The following is an 18,368-nucleotide window of genomic DNA, read 5'->3' on the forward strand; positions in this document are numbered from 1 at the left end:
CTAGGAGCCCCGGTGTCCAGTGGCGGGCAGCCATCACGGCTCGCCCAAGGCTGGTTCAGAGGCGGAAGGGGGTTGCGCGACGAATCAATTTAGACAAGCAGGGTTTGGCGGAGGGCAAGCAGATCGCTGTCCAATAAAGCCCAGGTCTTGGCCCGGCTGCGCTGTCGCGGACGACAGGGAGCACATGGGACGCCAAGGAGGCCAAGCTCTTTATCCGCAGAGGCGGGAGCAGAGACGATGCCCGTAAACACCTGAAACTTTTTTCTATATCTGTCAATCGCTGCCTGAATCAGCAGTTCTTCTTCCCCTCCTTCCCCCTAGATCTGTTAGTCGACCGTGATTCCGTCTACCAGATCGAGTTTGCGATGATTCCAAACTTCGCCCACGCTCCTGTATCTGTAACACCCCGGGCGAGATTGGGTGCTTCCTCGCGTGGACACCGGAGATCGAGTAGATATCGTGTGTTTGGTTGCCTAGCCGCTGCCATCACATCACCGTCGTACCCAAGCTATCCCTCACGTCGGCGTCATCGTCACTCGGGCTTTGAAAATCGCCACTGGTCCATACACCGCGTACGTACGAGTGCTATATGTATGTATATGAGTATGTGCAAACTTACGGTGCAAGCCCGCGATAAGCTCTCGACGGCGGAGGCGCCTGTGCCCGCGCTTACGGGCGGGGCTACATATACCTACTCTAGGCGTGTGCTCTCTCTCGTCCTCGGCCGTGTCGCCGTATTGGCCCGGTGTTCCGCGCTTCTGGAAGTGCGCATGTGTGGACGTGCGACAGTGTTGTTCTAAGAATAACACAATAATAAGTGCACAGCCATGCTTGAAGTGATCGTGAGGGTCGGAAGGAAGACCGGCGCAAACCACCAGAGTGCGCTTGGCGGTCTCGCGCCTAGAGGCTATCCTCATTAGGGGTATGGGAGATTCCAAAGCCAGGAATCTCGTTGGACCAGGCGGGAGCGAGATAGCCATTGGACGGTCCGGGTAGGGCTCAGGCTGGCCATCGTCGGCGTCTGGCGGCTCTGGCGTTCTTTTGTTCTTGCTGGCTGGTCAACTCGACTCGTCGCACACACGCGCATCCGGCCCCATTGGTCGACAACGCGGAGGAGCCCTCTTCTCCAGCTCAGCTCACTGCAATCGTCGTCACACCCCGTAAACGAAACCCGTCGACCGTAGCCGACAGAATCAGAGCAGTTTGTTGGCCTTGTTGCGCACCCTAGAGCGACCGTGACCCATCCTACAAGGTACGTCAGCGGTGAGACTCCGCGATTCAAGCCCCCCCACGGCTGAACCCTGACAGAGGCGCACACGGTACACGGTACACCAAGGCAGCCCGTCGTCTGACGACAGACGGTGTGTACTCCAACCAAACCAAGAGCCAGCCCTTCACAATAAAGTCGTCGACGAAGCAAGTCAATTCCACTCGCCCGTCTTCGCAGACGACGAAAGCCGCGTATCGTCATACGTACATACTAGGTAGCAGCAGCCCAGAGCGGTGGTGGCGAGCGCATACGTACGTAGGTTGCGTCGCAATTGCATCGCAATAGCTTCGTCTCAGATCGCAAGCCACTCAACCGATCACGCACAGTAGTAATTTGCCGGCTAATGTGGCAGAGCCGTTGGGGGCCATAGCACAAGGACCTCGTAAAGAGACATCCATGGCATCTCCACCTCAGCCAGGCCAATACGAAATAATACCCGCCCCCAACGTGAACTTGTTCGCGCTACGCATTTGCCCAACCTCCGCGATACATTGGTATGACCGCCAGCATGCCGGCAACCGGTGGCGTCGCCCTACCTTGGCTAGCCAAACTCCCCTGGCGACCAATTAGGGAGTTCGGTTGACCGGTGTGATGCCGCCGCCTCGGTCCAGCCGGACTTACTTTCGTGACGTTTCTGCTGGCTTGCTCCTTGTTGCGGTTGCGCGAGGAAGCAGGCAGTAGTACCGATATGCTTTCTCGAGGACCTGCATGAACCAACCTCTACGATGGCCGAAATGAAACTTCTCGGTGGAATAGTCGCTGCTCGGACAACTGGGAGTCGCGGAATTACCTTGTCTTCCAGCGTCTAATCGAACAAGTCGCAACTCGCTGCCGTAACAGGGCAAAGAGAAGATGAGCTCGCAGTGCTGTCCGCAGATCGCAGTATGAATATGAGTATGTTGCAGATAACAAATGCATGAATTTGTTGTAGATAACAGAATATTAGGACTTGTGGGGTTCAACTGTGCATGTACATATGTAAGGCATACCTACATACAGTACCTGCATAATTACACGTGACTCGTAATGTTGGTCACTTCACCACTCTGTTATGTAATCAGACTCCAGCCCCAATTCCAGCCCCAAGTTCGTGCTCCAGCCTCAGCTGTACCTGAGCCCGGTCTGCCTGGCCTGGCGTTGTGGTGGATCGTCTCACGTCAAATCGACGCCAACAACAAACGACATCATCCTCGAGAGAGAGAGAGAGAGACGCCTTCCAATCACCGCTCTAACTCCACCAGACCCGAAGCACCCCCAAACGAACCATCCGGCCGCGGACAGAGGCCGGCTAACCTTCGCATCACCAAACGAAATCCGCCAGCACCATCGAGCCCGCCGGGCCAACGAATCGCCCATCATGAAGCCTATCGTGGGTGCGATGCAAGCATGGTCTTGGTGAGCCTCGTCCCCCCTCCTCTGCTCCCGTGCCAGACGCATCCAACGCGCGACGGATACCTCGACGAATCCAGTTCGCTGACCAGCCGCCTCGTCACCCCCAGCGTCGTCATCTCCGTCTTCGCCATCATCATCCTCTCGATCCTCGGCGGCCTCTTCTCGCGCAACCACCACGAATTTATGGGCGGCGCAGGAGATCCCAAGGACGGCCAGGCGGTCGCGGGCACCCTGTTTACCGCGGTGATTGTATATGCGGTGAGTTCTCCCGTCCCCCCCGTGACTCCCTTGCTTCAGTCGTCTCCTACTTCGCCGTTCGGGCAAACGCCAACGGGTCCTCGTTTGCGTCAGGAGAGGTTACAGGAGCTAACAAACGGCGTCGTTTGCGTCCAGGCTTTCCTGGTCTTCTGCGGCTGTCAAGGCCTGTTACACATGCGCGAGGACCGACGGGGCGCCATCGCCTTATCATAAACGGCAGCCTCGAGTTGTCATGCATTGCACGGTTATCGGGACATCGGCGTTACGGCTCGGAATCCACATCCTATTTTTCGCCCCAGGGCAGAAGGAGAAAGAGAGAGGTCGATGGTTTAGGCGAGGAGAGTGGCAGCCGTCGCGAAATGTGAAATCAGACCTTCAGCCCTCCAATAACCTAATGGTGGCCAGGCGTTTTCGTGACCGGGAGGCGATATGTACGAGTATTTGCGCGAACCAGGGTCGAGATAAAGATCGAGATGGACTGCTTTTTGAAACCGCGCGTAGACTAGGTGTTTGCTTGTTGGCTCTTTGTAGCCTGCTATGATGGAAAATGGGTGCATTAATTATCTCCGAGGGATCTCTGGGGCGCCAGTCTTATCGCTTGCATGACGGATGTTGATTGATAGCTGCATTGTACGAACATGAATGTCCCAAATAAACTGCCTTCGCCCTGGGGATCAGCTAGCTGTAGCTTATAATTGCAACCGTGACACCTTACTTGTACAGGTCCTCTTCAATACACCCTTGTCTTCCCGTTGACATCGAGTCCTCGTATTTCTGTACCCCAGACTTACCCCTAGACAACGCGTATATATTACCAACGAGAACGTGAAAGGCACAGCATCGGCGTAGGCAGTTGTCCTTTCTACGTACCTCGAAAAGGTATAGGGGCCTTGCGACAGACTGGGCTCCTAGAAGGTTTGGCTGCGATAAATGCACGAAGACGTGTTACCAACACCGGCAACTCGAGCAAGCAGATCCGACGAACGACAGGGTACCATCCTCACTTTGGACGCAGGGTGAGGATACATTATTAGTTATAGTGACCTTCTTCCCAACGGAAGCGTCTTGTCCTCCTGTGCCATCGGTGCTATATGCGGCAATAGCAGCAATGCTATCTGTTATCGACCATCGAGACGAGTCTTGTGACAGCCAGTGCGCCCCAGGCAATCCCCGAAGGCTCCCCCTCATACACATGTCCGTGAGGTAATACTGGCACCCAAGTAGGATTGTAGTATCAGCAAACGGTAATGTATGTCTCATCCCCCTTTTCGCGCCGGCTGAGCCACGAGATTGCCATGTTGCTAGTCTAAGACAGAGAGATATGAGGCTCGGCAACCGGGATGTAACATGGCCTTAAAACGACGTCGTCGGACGGCTGCAGGACCGGCCGGGCCACCCCACCGAAGTTCCGGGAGAGCGGGTTGATAGGGGCCGAAAACCGGTTCGGATCTACTGGGACAAGTCGAGCCAGCAACTTCCCGCTGCTACAGGCTGAATGGCATGTAAATAGAACCGAGAATAGGGCCACGTGAATAACCGATATTCGTGATGGATAATATAACGTATGCCCTGCAGAAGGCGAAATACAAAACCAAGAATTCCTCAGCGGAGACTGTTTCCGTGATACCAATCAGCCGGTACCTGGCATTGCCCCCTCTCCCGTCCTCCCCGTTCCGAAGCAGCTGATTCGCGTTAGGTGACAGCGAGGAAATGATGCCTACCTATCCCAGAGCCAGTACTGGGTCTGAACAAGGACCAAAGCCGGATAGGCACCCAAATGGCAGCGCTAAAGCGATCTAACTATCCCACAATAACAACAATGCCTCCAAGCGTCAAAGACGAAGGCGGGAGGATTTATTTTTAAAGCTCCTTGGTTAAAAATCAAAATAGTATCTCATTCGTAAATTTTTAATAAGGGGAAATTGTGTATTTTCTTTTATCACTATTTGGTATTGTCTGGATGTGGCTTTGACCAAGATATATATAGAACCCTTTCGACCTTTGAGTACCAACCCCTATTCCCCGGGACGTCGCAATGGGGTAAAAACGGCCCAGTCAACGCCCCGGACAGCCACGGACGCCAATCGCTACCCCCAAGTGCTTAGAGGGCCCGGGGAGGCTCCAATTTCGCGGTCCGAGCCGGATGATGCCGCGGATTCCCCCATAATATACCCAGAATCCCGCCCCCCTTACCCCTATTTCGGCAGCAGCGACAACGGCTTTACGTGAAATCGCTAGCGCTACCGCATACCACAGAGGAGAAGCGCGAGACCCAAAGCCCAGCTTGAGCTGTAATTATGGGGTACTGGTGGTAGCGAGTAGGCATGCCTCATAGTGACTTACTGCTGGCAGCCCGTGACCAAACAAACCCATTTGGGTGCAACTATGGCGGGGCCCTGGAGGATGCCTTTCTCGATAGCTTCATGTCCCGAGTTAGACGCCGCCCAGATCGCGAGGCCGCGGCCAGAGAGTTCAGGCGTCTAACTGAGCCCCGTGCACTCGACGCACCACGGGGAGGAAGTTCTTCGTCGATTGATTCAGGAGCCACCACGTACCTGGTTCCCTGTTCCAACTGCGCCTGGGGTTCCGTCCTGTATGATGCGAATGCGTTTACTTTGGTGGAGAGGCTCTCCGCGCATCAGCGACGGACTCTACCAGGCCGGGCACCTGCAAGGTCACGTTAATGAGAGACTTTGGGCAGGAGGACTGCAGGATGCTCGTAGGCGCTCGTGGTATTAATTCTCGTGATCTGAGATAGACAGGTGGTTTTTGTAATATTCCGTACCTATAGGGAGGATGCACTTGGTTTAATGACGTGGGCATTGGTGAGGAAGAGAGGAGGTGGCGGTTTGCGCCGTGACGTCGTCATCATGAGTGCAGCTGTGTAGAACCGGCTCTAGGCAAAGCGCGGACAGTCACCAGCGACAGTGATGTCATGATTCGTGCTGCTTTTGTGCTGCTTTCGTAGTCGCGATGTGGATTCCACAATCCTCGTCACCTACCTACCTCCTATAGCCATGTGCAAAAGGCACGAGGGGTGTAGTCTCATCCTACAGCCACCATAGATAACAGCTAGCCTGCTCCCTGAATGTTAGCCTCTAATCCGCCTCAGTTCGTATAGAGGAGAGGTCGGCCCTATATCCTTCAATACACGCCGGACCCCTACAATCGGTTCATGTCACAACTCACCATCCAGGACCGAGCGTCACTTCTCCATATTAGCTGCTGCAACCCGGCCACCATGGCGGAATCGCAATTCAAAGAGGGCAAGCATAGCCCCCTTCAGCCCGGTTAAGGACCAGCGTGCGGGCGACGGCCACAACGCCGACCTCTGCTAAGTCGTGCGGCGAGCGAAGGTCACGCCATCCCGGTGAGCCACCAGGAGTTCCCGGGCAAGGAGCACGAGATGCCGCTCCAGGCGCAGTACGACAAGCTGCCGACGGAGGGCGGCGGGTACCAGCGGTACAAGGCGGCCGGCAAGCTGGACGGCAAGAAGGCGCTCATCACGGGCGGCGACTCGGGCATCGGCCGCGCCACCGCCGTCCTGTTCGCCATGGAGGGCGCCGACTCCTTCCTCGTTTACCTGCCCGACGAGGAGAAGGACGCCCGCGAGACGAAGCAGATTGTCGAGGCCCGCGGCCGCAGGTGCTGGCTCATGGCCACCGACCTCTCCCGCCGCGAGAACTGCAAGCAGGCCGTCGACCAGGCCCTACGCCAGACGGGCGGCATCGACGTCCTCTTCAACAACGCCGCCTACCAGAACATGACCGACGACATCCACAGCCTGAGCGAGTAAGCCGCGAATCCTCCCTCTCCCCTCCGCGCCCCCTTCTTTCTGCTCTTTCCTGTTCTTTTTTTCCCTCAATACAAAAAAGAAGCACAGGTAAGTAAGCATATGTAATATTATACACCAGCGTCGTCCACAACCTCACCCCTCTAACCCTCCGCGTCCCCCTTCCCGCAGGGACCAGTGGGTGCGGACCTTCGACACGAACATCCACCCGTTCTTCTACCTGAGCAAGTACGCGCTGCCGCACATGGGGCGGGGGTCCGCGGTCGTCAACAACGCGAGCGTGAACGCGTACACGGGGCGGCCGGACCTGCTGGACTACACGGCGAGCAAGGGCGCCGTCGTCGCCTTCATGCGCGGCCTCAGCAACCAGTTCGTCGGCCGCGGCGTCCGCGTCAACGCCGTCGCCCCCGGCCCCGTCTGGATCCCCCTCGTCCCCGCCACCATGACCGCCGCCGCCCAGCGCGACTTTACCTCCCCCATGGGCCGTCCCGCCCAGCCCTCCGAGGTCGCCGCCTGCGTCGTCTTCCTCGCCGCCCCAGCGAGCTCCGCTATCAGCGGCCAGACCATCCACTGCAACGGCGGCGTCGTCGTCAACGGCTAGCCCCCCTTACCTAGATGCCCCAGACGTGGCTCGGGAGTGCGAGGTGTGGGACCCGGGACAGTAGAGCGATGGAAAGGGTTGAAAAGGGTGGCGTACTTGCTCCAGTCGGCTCGCCGGGTGCACTGTCTATGAGCGGTATGGCTGGGTTCGGGGGAGACGAGTAATGAACACACAGGTAGTGCTGGCGCCTATCCGAAGATCCAGGCGTTGTGCCTTCGTGTGATGCGTTCTCCCATTCTCGGTCGACAAACCTTATCAACAATTAGCCAGGCCCTGGCTGCGTAGTCTAGCTTACCCGACTTTTTCCCTCCTTCTATTTTTTTTCTCTCCTCGAAGCATTAACCCCCTCACCGTGAAATCATTTCGCATCCCCTTACCCCTAATTATGGGAAGGGGGAAAATAGAGAGTACGCAACGAGAAACTCGCTTCCCCGCGCAATCACTAGAGAACTATGCAATGGGTAGTTTAGATTCAACATGCTGTTTCGCCTTTTTTTATCTCCCCTTTTTCCCTCTGGGCGGGTACTCCTGCCGCTACCTGTAGTAGCCGTCTATATTGTATACACGTACGTACATCTATATCCACTGCGCCGCGAGCAATTGCCCAGCGACCTGCGCAATAGGGGGGTTGGCATGGAGTGCTACAAGGTTTATGCCTCCCTCAACATGTATGTGCGAGCTGGTGAAGGCTCGCCGTGTCCTCGTCTCGCCGACTTCTAACCTGGCCAAGCTGAATATGACCCAACCTCCCCTCCTCCCCCTTTTGGATTATGAGGGGACGTGACGTTGACCGTAAATCTTAACCTGGATTCCGGAGACGCATGTCACGTCGACGGCCTCGAACCGCAGTCCTTTCTCATACCTCTGTATTAAGTCATGTTTCTCCCCAATTTGGGAAGAAAATGGGCCTGCTCGCATAGACCGTAATTATTACACAAATTATGGTGAGAATCATCTAGCCTCGAACGGACATTGCTCGGCCTGGTAGCTCAAGGCGGCGCGATGTTGAACGCGTGTGGCCAGACAGTCCCGGCTGGGTTTGCACGAAAGGGCGAAGCTTAAGGGAACTTCTCGTCGTCCCTCTCGGCGCCGCCGCCCTCCCGGTACTTGGAAACCTTTTCGCTCAGGTAGCGGACGCTTCGGCGGACGCCGGCCGTGAAGAAGCTCTTGATGCTTTGCGTGGTACCCGGCCAGTTGATCGTCTTCTTGATGACGTCGCGGACGTGGCTCCGGAGGGATTCGGGCGCGTCTTGCGCGATGCGCTGCTCGAACCCGCCGCCCTGCTGTCTCTTGAACGAGTTGGCGTCCTCGTTTTTGCTCTCCTCCATCATCTTGTCGAACTCGAGCTGAGGAATCTGGAATTTCTTCTGGTACTCGAAGTACAGCTTCGCGCGGAAGGCCTTGGGCAGACGGCGCACCATATTGCCACGTTTGATGGGATTCATGTCTTGCTGGAGCTTCAAGACGGAACCCGCGTTTTCGATCCAGTCTGGATCGCTACAGGCCGGGTCATCATACACCACGTTGGGGAGAGCCTCGACAAGAGGCGCGTAAAGCCGTCGGAAATTTAGCATGTTGTGGTTGACGATATTGGAAACCTTTTTGGGATTCTCGGTGGGAAACCTCATCCGCGGGTCTCCTAAGTAGCTTATGCCGGCAATCGTCGCATATAGCTCTTGTTCGGTGAAGGTCGGAGGAAGAAGTAGGAGAGCCGTTCGCAGGGCCGAGAGGAGGTTGATCTGATTGGCGAGGCGAACTCTGGGATCGTCTCGGAGGATCTTCACCGGCTTGTGCAAACGACCGGCAACATACAGGGTGTCCCACTCGGCCAGATCTCTGCACAGAGTATTGATGTTGACGACACCATACTTGATTAATATGCCGTCGATGGTGACGTAAGGGTTGAAATAAACACCGGCTCCCCATTTATCTTGCACCGCCGTCACCGCCGCCGACCCCAAGGACCCGAGCATGGAATAGTGGTCGCGATGCTGCATGAGGTTCAACGAATGCCAATGCTGGGTGTGGGACACGCCAAATATGAAGTCGATCATCTTGGGCGAGCCATCCTGGGCCCTCTGGACGGCTAGCGGCGCTCTTGGGTGGACGGCTTTTACCTCGGCCTCGGTTGCCGTACTGCCCGTCGATTGGGGGAAGACGCCGGAACCGTACGCGAAGGCATACCGAATCGGAGCACGAAATCTCCACAGCAGCTGACGCAGAGCCTCCTTTAATTCTTGGTTTATGATCATGTGCTGGTTCACCCCGAAGTTTGTGTAGGGCAGTTCGGTAAATTTCTTTATTTGAAAGTTGGGCTGGTCCTCCCAATCGAACCCCGACGATTCGGTGGCGGGCGAGGGGGATTGCGGATGGGATCCATCTAGAGTGCCCGCGGTGCTCGCGGTGCTCGCGGTAGAATCTGAGTCGGATTCCTTCTTGGGAGCGGCTTTAGCCCCCTCGAGTCCCGCTGCCGTCGGAGTACTGGACGTAAAAGGACGGCGATGCAATCCGGCACTGGGCGAGAGTCGAGAAGTTATGAGGGAGCCGTGGTGCGATCGGCACTGCAGTCGGATTGCCTGTCTCGAGTATAGCCCGGCGCCTCGCATCGGAGGAGCCACTGGGCGTCGTGGAGCGACAGCACGCGTCCCGGGTGCTAAGAGAGCGCCGAGAGTCGGAGGGATCGGGGGTCCAACCATGATGGTGCCGTTTGAACGCAGTCGGAAGGGTCGAGAGAGAATATGGGGCTGCGACGCAGAGTCGACGAGAATTGCTATGTAGTTTGGGAGGGGGAGAGAGGGAGGGAGTTCTAGAGTCAACGGCAGCAAAAAGCCGCAATACTATGGATTACCGAAAGCGAGGATCCATATGCGTCGAGACCTCGAGGTGTCATGATCTAACTCGTCGGTCCACCGACGGGGAGGAGGGGATAGAGAGGGAGAGGCAGGGCGGCTTCACAGGGAAGGGAGAGGGAGAAGAAGCAAGAGTGGGTGAAAGGATAGGAGGAGGTGGACAGAAGATACCTAGAAGTATAGGCAGCAGACGGACGGGTGTACGTCTCACGTCGATGAATCAGGCCCTGCTAAGTCAGCACAGGCCGCGTAGTGGAAGCTGTCTCCTTCTTCCCGCCGCGGAACACTCCCTCTTATCATGCGTATGTAGAGGTGTACGGGTATGAAGGAGTCCGATGATGCGCGGGCGGCCAGATGCAGGCCACGGAGAAGATGCAGAGGGTTCTGTCAGCCAAGCCAGGCCTTTGCAACGTCAGCGCCCGCAAAGAAAGGTGCCCCAGCCTGCGACCTTGGCCTCCCCCACAACAGCTACCTACCTAGGTACCTAATATATACACTGCCATAGCCCTCGACGTGTGCATGGCCATGTCACCTTCGCGCCAGTTCCCGGGTCTTCTATGGGGACGGGTACACCGCCCACTGGGGATGTCCGCGTAGATCGATGTACCGTCTTAGGGCTCGGCACTGCTGGGCGGGTTACCGTCGGTACGTGCAGCACTGCTGACCGCTGGCCTGCTGAAAGTATAGGTACCTCTCTCTACTGCATACCGGGCGGTCCACCAACCTACTCATCTACCTACTTGCTTCAAAAAAAAAGGGAAAAAGGAGAAAAAATTTTTAAACGAGATCTTCTCATTCCCTTTTGCGCTCTTCTACCCCCCCCCTCCCCTCCTCGAGATGCCGGCTATCGTTGGTAGCTGCGAAATTGTCTTCGATGTCGCGGACTGGCGCTGAGGCGGGAGATACCTCGGGAAAAGGTGCTGCAGCTGCCTGCATGCGAACCTTAAAAGTGATGAGAGAGGATGAGTGGGTACCTGGTGTGGGGGCGGTGTTTACGGGTACCTAGCGGTTCGGCACGTGATACCTATATTCGCGACTACACGTCTTGCCAGGTGGCAGGAAATAGTTGACAGGTGTCGGGCCACCCCTACTGCCTCCTCCCACGCGACAACAACGCTGCACTAGCTAGGCCAATCACGAAACAAAGCGACGTAGGCGTTCGCGGCATTCCATGACTTGCTGGGCCGGCCGGAAACAACAGAAAACAACACCAGCCTATCCACTCATCCTACATACCGGTAAGACATATACGCCAAGCACAGCAGCGCCCTTCCTCCCGACGGCCGCTGTCTCTCTCTAACACCCTCGACACCATCACCAGGCCCTTCACAATGGGTGCCCATACGCCGGGTTCTGGCAGTCGGCGCAGCATCATGACGGGCCAATTTCGCCAAAGCACCGGGAGCGGTGTGCCTTCGCGGTCGAGGGTAAGTAAACCGATGCCTCCACAGCCGATCCCGAGATGTACTCGTCATCTATGATCCCAATGTTGAGTTACGGCGCGTAGGTGACTTCGTTTCGCACATCCCTCCAGCAGGCAACCCAGCCGAGTTACAATCTCTTCACCGGCACCGAAGACGCGCCGACGGCCCCTAATGCCAGGCACTCTTCGCGACAGAGCCACGAGGCCGACGGCTCCCAGCGTGCGTTGTCGCGCGAAAGTTCCAAGGAGAACCTCGCCCCTCCCGACGCCGAAGAGTACGAGACGCAGCGCAGGAGGATCGAGGAGCTCAAGGCCGAGGTTGCTACGATGCGCTACAAGATGGAGAGCTACGAGCAGGAGAAGGAGATGCTGGCTCTGCAGCACGACAACGAGTTACGCGACGTGCGACGTAAGGCCGAGGACGACTTCAAACAGAAGCAAGCCGCCGAGGGCGAGAAGAGCAAGGCGCAACGGCAATACGATAACATCCAGAGGGAATTGCAGGAATTGAAGGAGACCTCGACGAAAGAAAAGCTTGAATGGGAGAGGAAGGCACGCGATGCTGAAGACGAGGCCCGTTTGCTCAAGGAGCAGTTGGAGGACTTGTCCGCCGCCAAGGAAGAGGGAGACAGGATGGCGCAGAAGAAGGCCACCGACGTGGATACCCAGCTTGCAAATCTCCGGCGGACGATTCAAGAGCTCGAACAAGACAACTCTGCGCGAGAATCATCGGTGCAAACTATCCAACAACAGCTTGCCGAGAAGGACCAGCTTATCGGCGAGTTGGAGGCGGACGTATTGCGCCTCAAGGCTCAGACGGGCGACGCCGAGACCATCGCCATTATCCGCCGCGAACTCACCGAGCAAGTTCAGCATATTCGATCCCTCGAAGCTCGAAATGCCAAGCAGCACGCCGAACTGAGCCACCTCCGCCAAGTATACAAAGCCGTCGAGATTGTCGAGGAGGAGAAGCGATCGCTTCAACGCAGGCTCGAGGCTGCCGAAGCCCTCGAGCCGGCGCTGAACGAGGCCCGGGTGCAGAGGCAACGGTTAGAAGACGAGCGGCTGGCTTGGACTGCTTACCTCCAACGTGCTAGCGCGGACGGGGGAATGATGGAATTCGACTCCCCTGAGGCCGTCGCCCGTGCGCTCGTCGAGGAACGATACAATTCGGCGTCTCTGCTGGAGAGGCTCGGCGAGATGCAGCCCCAGATCGTAGAACGCGACGAAATCATCAAGTCGCTGGAGAGCGACCGGAAGAACCTGAATGCGCAAATCGAGAAGCTCAAGGCCAGTCCGGCCCCCGTGTCGTCGAGCAAGGCGCAAGCCCGAGTCGAGCGGCAACGCGCTCTCGCGCTGAAAGAGGTCGAGTATCTGCGCGCGCAGCTCAAGACGTTCGACGCGGAGGACGAGACGTTCGACACGGGGAAGTTCGACGAGAGCAAGGCGGCGCGCATCTCGGAGCTGGAGCGGCTCGTCGACCAGTACAAGGAGGAGGTCCAGGCGCTCCAGAAGGAGCTCTCCGCCGCCGAGCCGGCCGACCCCGGCCAGCAGCCCGCCACGGGCTCCAAGCGCGGCCGCTCCGACGAGTCGGAGAGCGAGCAGCTCGGCGAGCTCAACCGGAAACGCCGCAAGCTGGCCGACGAGCTGGCCAAGTTGCAGACGCAGCACCAGGTGCTGCAGAAGGAGCACGAGGTGCTCCAGTCGCGCCTCGCGGCGGCCGAGGCGGCGACCAAGACGCGGATCCTGTCGCTGCGGTCGAACCCGACGTCGGACTTCGAGGCGGTCAAGACGGCGACGCTGGCGGCGCTGAAGCAGGAGAACCGGGACCTGCTGGCGCAGCTGCAGCGGGAGCCGCGGGGGGGGGCTCGGGGGGGCGGCAGCGCGGCGGTGGTGCCGGCGTCGCAGCTGGCGGCGGCGCGGCGGGAGGTGGAGGAGGCGCAGCGGGAGACGGCGTCGGCGCAGAAGACGGCGCGGCGGCTGCGGGAGGTGTGGGGGGCGAAGTCGCGGGAGTTCAAGGAGGCGATCTTCAGCACGCTGGGGTGGACGGTGACGTTCCTGCCGGGCGGCAAGATGCGGGTGGAGAGCGTGTACTGCGCGAGCGCGAGCGCGGAGGACCAGGAGCGCAGCATCGTCTTCGACGGCGAGCGCGGCACCATGAAGGTCGCCGGCGGGCCCCACAGCCCCTTCGCCCGCCGCATCGCCGACCAGATCCAGTTCTGGGTCCGCGACAAGGGCTGCATCCCCGGCTTCCTCGCCGCCCTCACCCTCGAGTTCTACGAGGAGCACACCCGCGCCGGCCCGCCCGCCGCCGCCGCGCCCGCGGCTGCGCGGTAAGGGGTCGCGGCCCGGCCGTAATCGAATATGCAGATGCCGGAGGGAGGGGGAGAAATAGAAAGAGATATCTCCGGAGGTGGCTAATCGTGTATTCTAGGGCTAAGCGATATAGGCGCTTTCTTGGCTCTTGTTTTTTTTTTCCTTTCTTTCCCTTTCGCCCTGTATCTACACACGACGCGACACGATATGTACGACGCGATAGTATTTTTCTTGTCTAGCACGCATGCACGGCGGGCGGGGCAGCCTCTTGGCTCATTAAGGGGGAGGGAGGGGAGTCTTGGTACCATAGACTACGTTCGGGGTCAATCGATCCAGAGGGCGGGAGGACGGCTGAGGCGTCGCCGGGGGGCTGGCTAGTGCGGGGAGGTGTGTGTCTACGACCAGCCTCCCGCTACCCTCTAATGTGATGGATGTGTTGAATTAACAACCTGCCCAAGGCTCGAATCGACGGCGACTCGCCTGTGTTCTCGTACATTCTCTAGATATCAAGTCTTCGAGCCTTCATCCCCCTCAACCCCCCCCCCCTTCCCCCGGCGCTACGACGTAACATCACTCTGCGTACTAAACACAACACACCAGGTAGCCGGCCTACCGCGATAGAGATACCATTGCATACGAGGCGAGGCGAGGCGTAGTCATGGGTAGTAAATTGGTATAACAGAATCCAACAGTACTACATACCGGCAGCGCCAGTAGTACGTAGCCGCCGTGCAGGGTAAAATGTTGTCGCTAGAGTAAGTGTTGGGGAGCGGCCATGCATGCATACCTACATACAGAAGGGGTGGGGGACATAGGAGAGACGTCGAACGACGGTGATGAGGACGAGGACGACGGACGGTTGCAAAATCCGTTAGCTACAGGAAATGAGGTATGTAGAAAGGAAGTTATACAAAACAAAGACAATAAAATCCTCCCCGCCCTCGAATTTTTCCTTTCCTCGAAAGAACAGCTCGCTAATCTGATCTTACAAACGGAATGGCGAAAAAAAAACCGGGAAGAAAATATTCTGCGTCGTGCATAATCAAAAGTCTCGCCCTATCGGGTAGACCTCTCTGGCTGACCATTCGTCCTGTTTCCAACACATACAAAAGAACTCCCCCTTCTCCGGTTCTTCCTTCTTCCTGCGGTATCTCTGTACGGTTCACCCCCTGAGCTAGTATGGTCTAGCCTGACTGCTCTCCTGGGCGGCGCGCACTCCTCCTGCGCCCTTATTTCGCCTCGTACTTCCCGCTTATTTGCTTCCGTATCACGGGCACGTCTACCCATCGGCCTTCGTCGGCCGTGGCGGTCTCGTCCGCGAACGGGTCGTCTTCGCTGAGCTCGACTTCCTTGCCCTTAGTCTCCTCGAATCTCGACACCGAGATAGCGTTCGCGCCCTCGGCTCCTGGGGGCGGGCTGAATTCCCATCGGGCTTCGATGGTGCCCGGCTTTGGTTCGACACCCTGGTCACCGATTATCCGGCACACGATCTTCTGCCAGTCCGCGTCCGGGGTGAGGTGTATGTCACCAATGCGCCAGTATACAAGATGCTTGTCCTTCAAATGCGTTCCGGAAGGCTTGGTTTGCGCGCCCGACGCCTTGCCCTCGTAGGTGGCGAAGAGGACTAGGTTATGAAGCTGCACACCCGCGTTGAAGAATTTGAACGCAGGGTTAGGCTTGTACTGCAGCAACAGGCCTAACTTGTCACCTTGAGGCTTCCATGCAGGGGAGACGAGAATCGGCACATGCTCCGCAGGTGGCACGGCCGGATCTATGTGTAACCTGTATGAGAAACCAATCGTTGTCTTGTGAATGTGTGAAAGATCCAAGGAAAACTGATCTGGGTGCTCGGGCGTATCATTGGTAACGAAAATACGATTAGGACCGATGACTTCGAGCGACGGGAAGTTGTTGATACGAATAGGTAGGTGTGCTGTTGGGTCATTAGTTTCTCTCGTCCCGTCATGTGAACAGTTACCAAACTTACAGGACGAAGCAGGGGTAATTGTGGCGTTGTAGGAGAAGGCAACCTCGCCGTTCACCTTTACCGATTGGACCTGGCCATGCTCAAAGGTTGCCGAGATGGTCTCCATGACGGAAGAGTTGAGACCTGGCTCGTGCATTTCGGGGTGCTTGGCGTGGACAATGCTGCTTAGCGAGTTGCCAGACCGGATCGACTGCGTGTCCGAGGTACCTGCGAAGCTAGATTCGGAGGCGAGAGTACTAAGTCCGGTAGACCTAGACGTAAGACCATGCGATGATGGCGGGAGGGGATGCGCGTTGTCGGCCGCGGAGCTTTCGGAAACGGGTGCCGGTACGTAAATGGTATTCCGCACATCTCTCCGGCCTCTGACCGTGCCCGCCCTCCGCGCCGACATCCCCATCGCGGAGAGGCTATTGGCAACGTTGGATAGGGCCGCCTTCTTCTCCTCTGGATCTTCTTCGGCTACGGGTTCTTTCTGGATGTTGAGCTTGAATAGCTGTTCCGCTTCGTGAGCGGCAGCCTCCCTCTCTGCCTGCGTGATGGGATCGTTGGCCGGAGCCGGCACGTTGAAACCATCTGCATCCTTTTCCGGTTCCCTGTGAGATGGCGGGGGGCCTGGCGGAGGTGGAACATCGGCGATACCGGGAGGAATGGATGTTCCGTTGACTTGCGACGCCGTAGCTGCCGTCGACGGCTGTGCTGCATCGCCGTCTCGACCCAGACCATTCGTACCGTCATGGCTCGACTTCTCCTTCGTCTCAGATGCCCGCGAGGGAGTGTCTGTCGCCGTATCCGGATCTTCCACCAATGATCCCAATCTGTTTGTCGAATCCCCGAGGTTGCTTGACGAAGCTCTGGGCGACACGCCATGGCTACTCTTGATGTTCCTTCCGAAGGGGCCCTTCGCGGGAGTTAGCTGCCCGAATCCGCCGTGTATGCTCTGTCGTCTCCGGCCGAGCATGGTGCCGATACGACTACGGAGTTTGTTTTCGGACTGCCCTACGGAATGGTCACTACGATCGTCAGGTGCTGGCATCGTGGCGCTGGAGGGGAGCGCTAGCGAGGCATTCCCGGTACTGAAGCTGGAAGATTGTCGCGTCGTAAGTGTTCGCTTCTCGATCTTGGGCCGACCGGCCGTCGTCTTGGCCACGAAGTGCTGAACCTCGCTCGCTGTGCTGTAGTCTAGCAAGCTGTTCAACACCGTCTCGGCCTCGGCTTGCTGCTGTTGCGCGCGTTCCCCTTCGTAGGTGCCATACTGGGTAAGACAGTCACGCAACTGGTTCATCCGACTCTCATCCAGAGCCTGGAGGGTTTCGAAGATGAACGGCGCCTGAGACTCCCATTGTTGAGTGGCCGACTCTAGCTTTCCGGCTGCCAAATCGACCTTATGGGCACTGGCCTTCCCGCCCTTTCTGCTCAATTTGTCAGACCTCTCCTGGGCATCTTCCAGCTCTTTCGCCATGTTCTGGAGGTTGCTCTGGATGGTCTGCATGTTGGCCATTTCCTTCTTCTGATTGAAGATTCGCAACGGCGCCTCGACATCTTTCTCGATCTTGGTAGCGAAGACGTGGTGCGACATGGCAATGGCGTCGGCGGACTGTAGGATCTTATCCCACTGGGCCTGGAAGGTCCTTTACGGAATACTTGTCAACATCACAGAAGCAGGAGCGCGCCACGAGCAAATTGCGACGGGCGTACCGCGAGGGGAGATTGAGTGTACGTACCCGAGTTCGGACTGCGTGTTGGGGACGCGGAACTGGGCCAGCCTCCTCAAAGCCTGGACATACTGTTCTTCGACCTTGCGGCGTTCCTGGGGAGGAGGTTAGCTACGGGACGGGGAGGGGGGTGAGGCAAATTGTGAGCAATACCTGCAACCAATCGGCGATCTCGGTGTTGACTTTGGATATGCGCTTGACCCGGTCGCTGAGCGCGTGGACAGCTTGGTTCGGCTGGAGGTTAGCCTGGAGAATTCGACAGGGTCAGCGGTGTGCGAGCGCATGGTGCAGACATAGCAAGAAGGGGGTTGGGAGGGGAACAGGATGGATGGGGAGACTCGGCGGCGGAGGCGGAGACGGAGGCGGAGGCGTACCAGCATGGCCGGATACTCAGCTCTCGAGAGATCGTCCATCGCGATTAGTAGTTGCGGGCGCGGTCATGTAGAGGTGGAGGACTAAATACGGAAGAGGGGCGAAAGGGAGACATATAAATACGGGGCGAAGGAGAGGAGGGGAGCAGGAAGCAATTAGGTATTTATTTACTAGTACATTAGGAGGAGACGGGAAGCGAAGGGAAGTGAAGGGGATAGAGGGATTGAGAAGACGTGACGATAATGGCGAAGGCGATGGGGGGATAGAAGGTGAAGGTAGGGCGTCGAGGTAAGGGCCGTACATAAAGGGCATAAAGTCGAACGTGGGCGTCGGCCCCAACCATTACTACAAGTAGGTTAGGTACCTAACGTATGTGGATAGCTCGGGCTCGTCTA

At 57.6% G+C, this 18,368-nt stretch overlaps 6 protein-coding genes across 6 annotated transcripts; 3 read left to right on the forward strand and 3 right to left on the reverse strand.

The window, feature by feature from the left end:
* Positions 1 to 808: 808 nt before the first annotated feature.
* Positions 809 to 1,568, reverse strand: GGS23DRAFT_22829 (uncharacterized protein). Its single transcript, XM_051512028.1, has one exon. It carries the CDS (start codon positions 1,469 to 1,471, stop codon positions 917 to 919), a length of 555 nt encoding a protein of 184 aa, XP_051377040.1. The 5' UTR covers positions 1,472 to 1,568; the 3' UTR covers positions 809 to 916.
* A 652-nt stretch (positions 1,569 to 2,220) lies between these two features.
* On the forward strand, positions 2,221 to 3,634 carry GGS23DRAFT_544991 (uncharacterized protein). Its single transcript, XM_051514951.1, has 2 exons — positions 2,221 to 2,920; positions 3,056 to 3,634. The coding sequence occupies exons 1-2, from the start codon at positions 2,297 to 2,299 to the stop codon at positions 3,131 to 3,133; spliced, it is 702 nt and encodes a 233-aa protein (XP_051377041.1). The 5' UTR covers positions 2,221 to 2,296; the 3' UTR covers positions 3,134 to 3,634.
* Positions 3,635 to 6,161: 2,527 nt separating this feature from the next.
* Positions 6,162 to 7,735, forward strand: GGS23DRAFT_608989 (NAD(P)-binding protein; the record flags this gene model as incomplete). The annotated part of the gene is made up of 3 exons (XM_051520243.1): positions 6,162 to 6,210; positions 6,277 to 6,712; positions 6,885 to 7,735. The coding sequence occupies 3 exons, from the start codon at positions 6,162 to 6,164 to the stop codon at positions 7,312 to 7,314; spliced, it is 915 nt and encodes a 304-aa protein (XP_051377042.1). The 3' UTR covers positions 7,315 to 7,735.
* Positions 7,736 to 7,770: 35 nt separating this feature from the next.
* GGS23DRAFT_544997 (mitochondrial matrix Mmp37) lies at positions 7,771 to 10,606 on the reverse strand. Its single transcript, XM_051514952.1, has one exon. The coding sequence runs from the start codon at positions 10,008 to 10,010 to the stop codon at positions 8,373 to 8,375; it is 1,638 nt and encodes a 545-aa protein (XP_051377043.1). The 5' UTR covers positions 10,011 to 10,606; the 3' UTR covers positions 7,771 to 8,372.
* Positions 10,607 to 11,290: 684 nt separating this feature from the next.
* Positions 11,291 to 13,963, forward strand: GGS23DRAFT_22919 (spindle assembly checkpoint component Mad1). Its single transcript, XM_051512037.1, has 3 exons — positions 11,291 to 11,401; positions 11,485 to 11,590; positions 11,671 to 13,963. Exons 2-3 carry the CDS (start codon positions 11,495 to 11,497, stop codon positions 13,921 to 13,923), a joined length of 2,349 nt encoding a protein of 782 aa, XP_051377044.1. The 5' UTR covers positions 11,291 to 11,401; positions 11,485 to 11,494; the 3' UTR covers positions 13,924 to 13,963.
* A 490-nt stretch (positions 13,964 to 14,453) lies between these two features.
* GGS23DRAFT_545002 (Muniscin C-terminal mu homology domain-containing protein) lies at positions 14,454 to 18,355 on the reverse strand. The gene is made up of 5 exons (XM_051514953.1): positions 17,976 to 18,355; positions 17,755 to 17,847; positions 17,611 to 17,696; positions 15,890 to 17,517; positions 14,454 to 15,835 (listed from the first exon to the last, which is right to left on the reverse strand). The coding sequence occupies exons 1-5, from the start codon at positions 18,012 to 18,014 to the stop codon at positions 15,132 to 15,134; spliced, it is 2,550 nt and encodes an 849-aa protein (XP_051377045.1). The 5' UTR covers positions 18,015 to 18,355; the 3' UTR covers positions 14,454 to 15,131.
* Positions 18,356 to 18,368: the final 13 nt, after the last annotated feature.

This window comes from Durotheca rogersii, assembly GCF_024521655.1.
Source record: "Durotheca rogersii strain YMJ 92031201 chromosome Unknown GGS23scaffold_1, whole genome shotgun sequence".
Lineage (NCBI taxonomy): Eukaryota > Fungi > Ascomycota > Sordariomycetes > Xylariales > Xylariaceae > Durotheca > Durotheca rogersii.

What these genes read in the sequence shown, in the direction of transcription:
- GGS23DRAFT_22829 (XM_051512028.1), bottom strand. Translation starts at nt 1,471, where the DNA reads ATGACGATACGCGGCTTTCGTCGTCTGCGAAGACGGGCGAGTGGAATT.
- GGS23DRAFT_544991 (XM_051514951.1), top strand. Translation starts at nt 2,297, where the DNA reads ATGTTGGTCACTTCACCACTCTGTTATGTAATCAGACTCCAGCCCCAA. An exon ending in CCGCGGTGATTGTATATGCG is followed by an intron (nt 2,921 to 3,055) that starts GTGAGTTCTCCC and finishes GTTTGCGTCCAG; the next exon opens with GCTTTCCTGGTCTTCTGCGG.
- GGS23DRAFT_544997 (XM_051514952.1), bottom strand. Translation starts at nt 10,010, where the DNA reads ATGGTTGGACCCCCGATCCCTCCGACTCTCGGCGCTCTCTTAGCACCC.
- GGS23DRAFT_22919 (XM_051512037.1), top strand. Translation starts at nt 11,495, where the DNA reads ATGGGTGCCCATACGCCGGGTTCTGGCAGTCGGCGCAGCATCATGACG. An exon ending in GTGTGCCTTCGCGGTCGAGG is followed by an intron (nt 11,591 to 11,670) that starts GTAAGTAAACCG and finishes TACGGCGCGTAG; the next exon opens with GTGACTTCGTTTCGCACATC.
- GGS23DRAFT_545002 (XM_051514953.1), bottom strand. Translation starts at nt 18,014, where the DNA reads ATGGACGATCTCTCGAGAGCTGAGTATCCGGCCATGCTG. An exon ending in AACACGCAGTCCGAACTCGG is followed by an intron (nt 17,518 to 17,610) that starts GTACGTACACTC and finishes TATTCCGTAAAG; the next exon opens with GACCTTCCAGGCCCAGTGGG. An exon ending in AATTACCCCTGCTTCGTCCT is followed by an intron (nt 15,836 to 15,889) that starts GTAAGTTTGGTA and finishes ATGACCCAACAG; the next exon opens with CACACCTACCTATTCGTATC.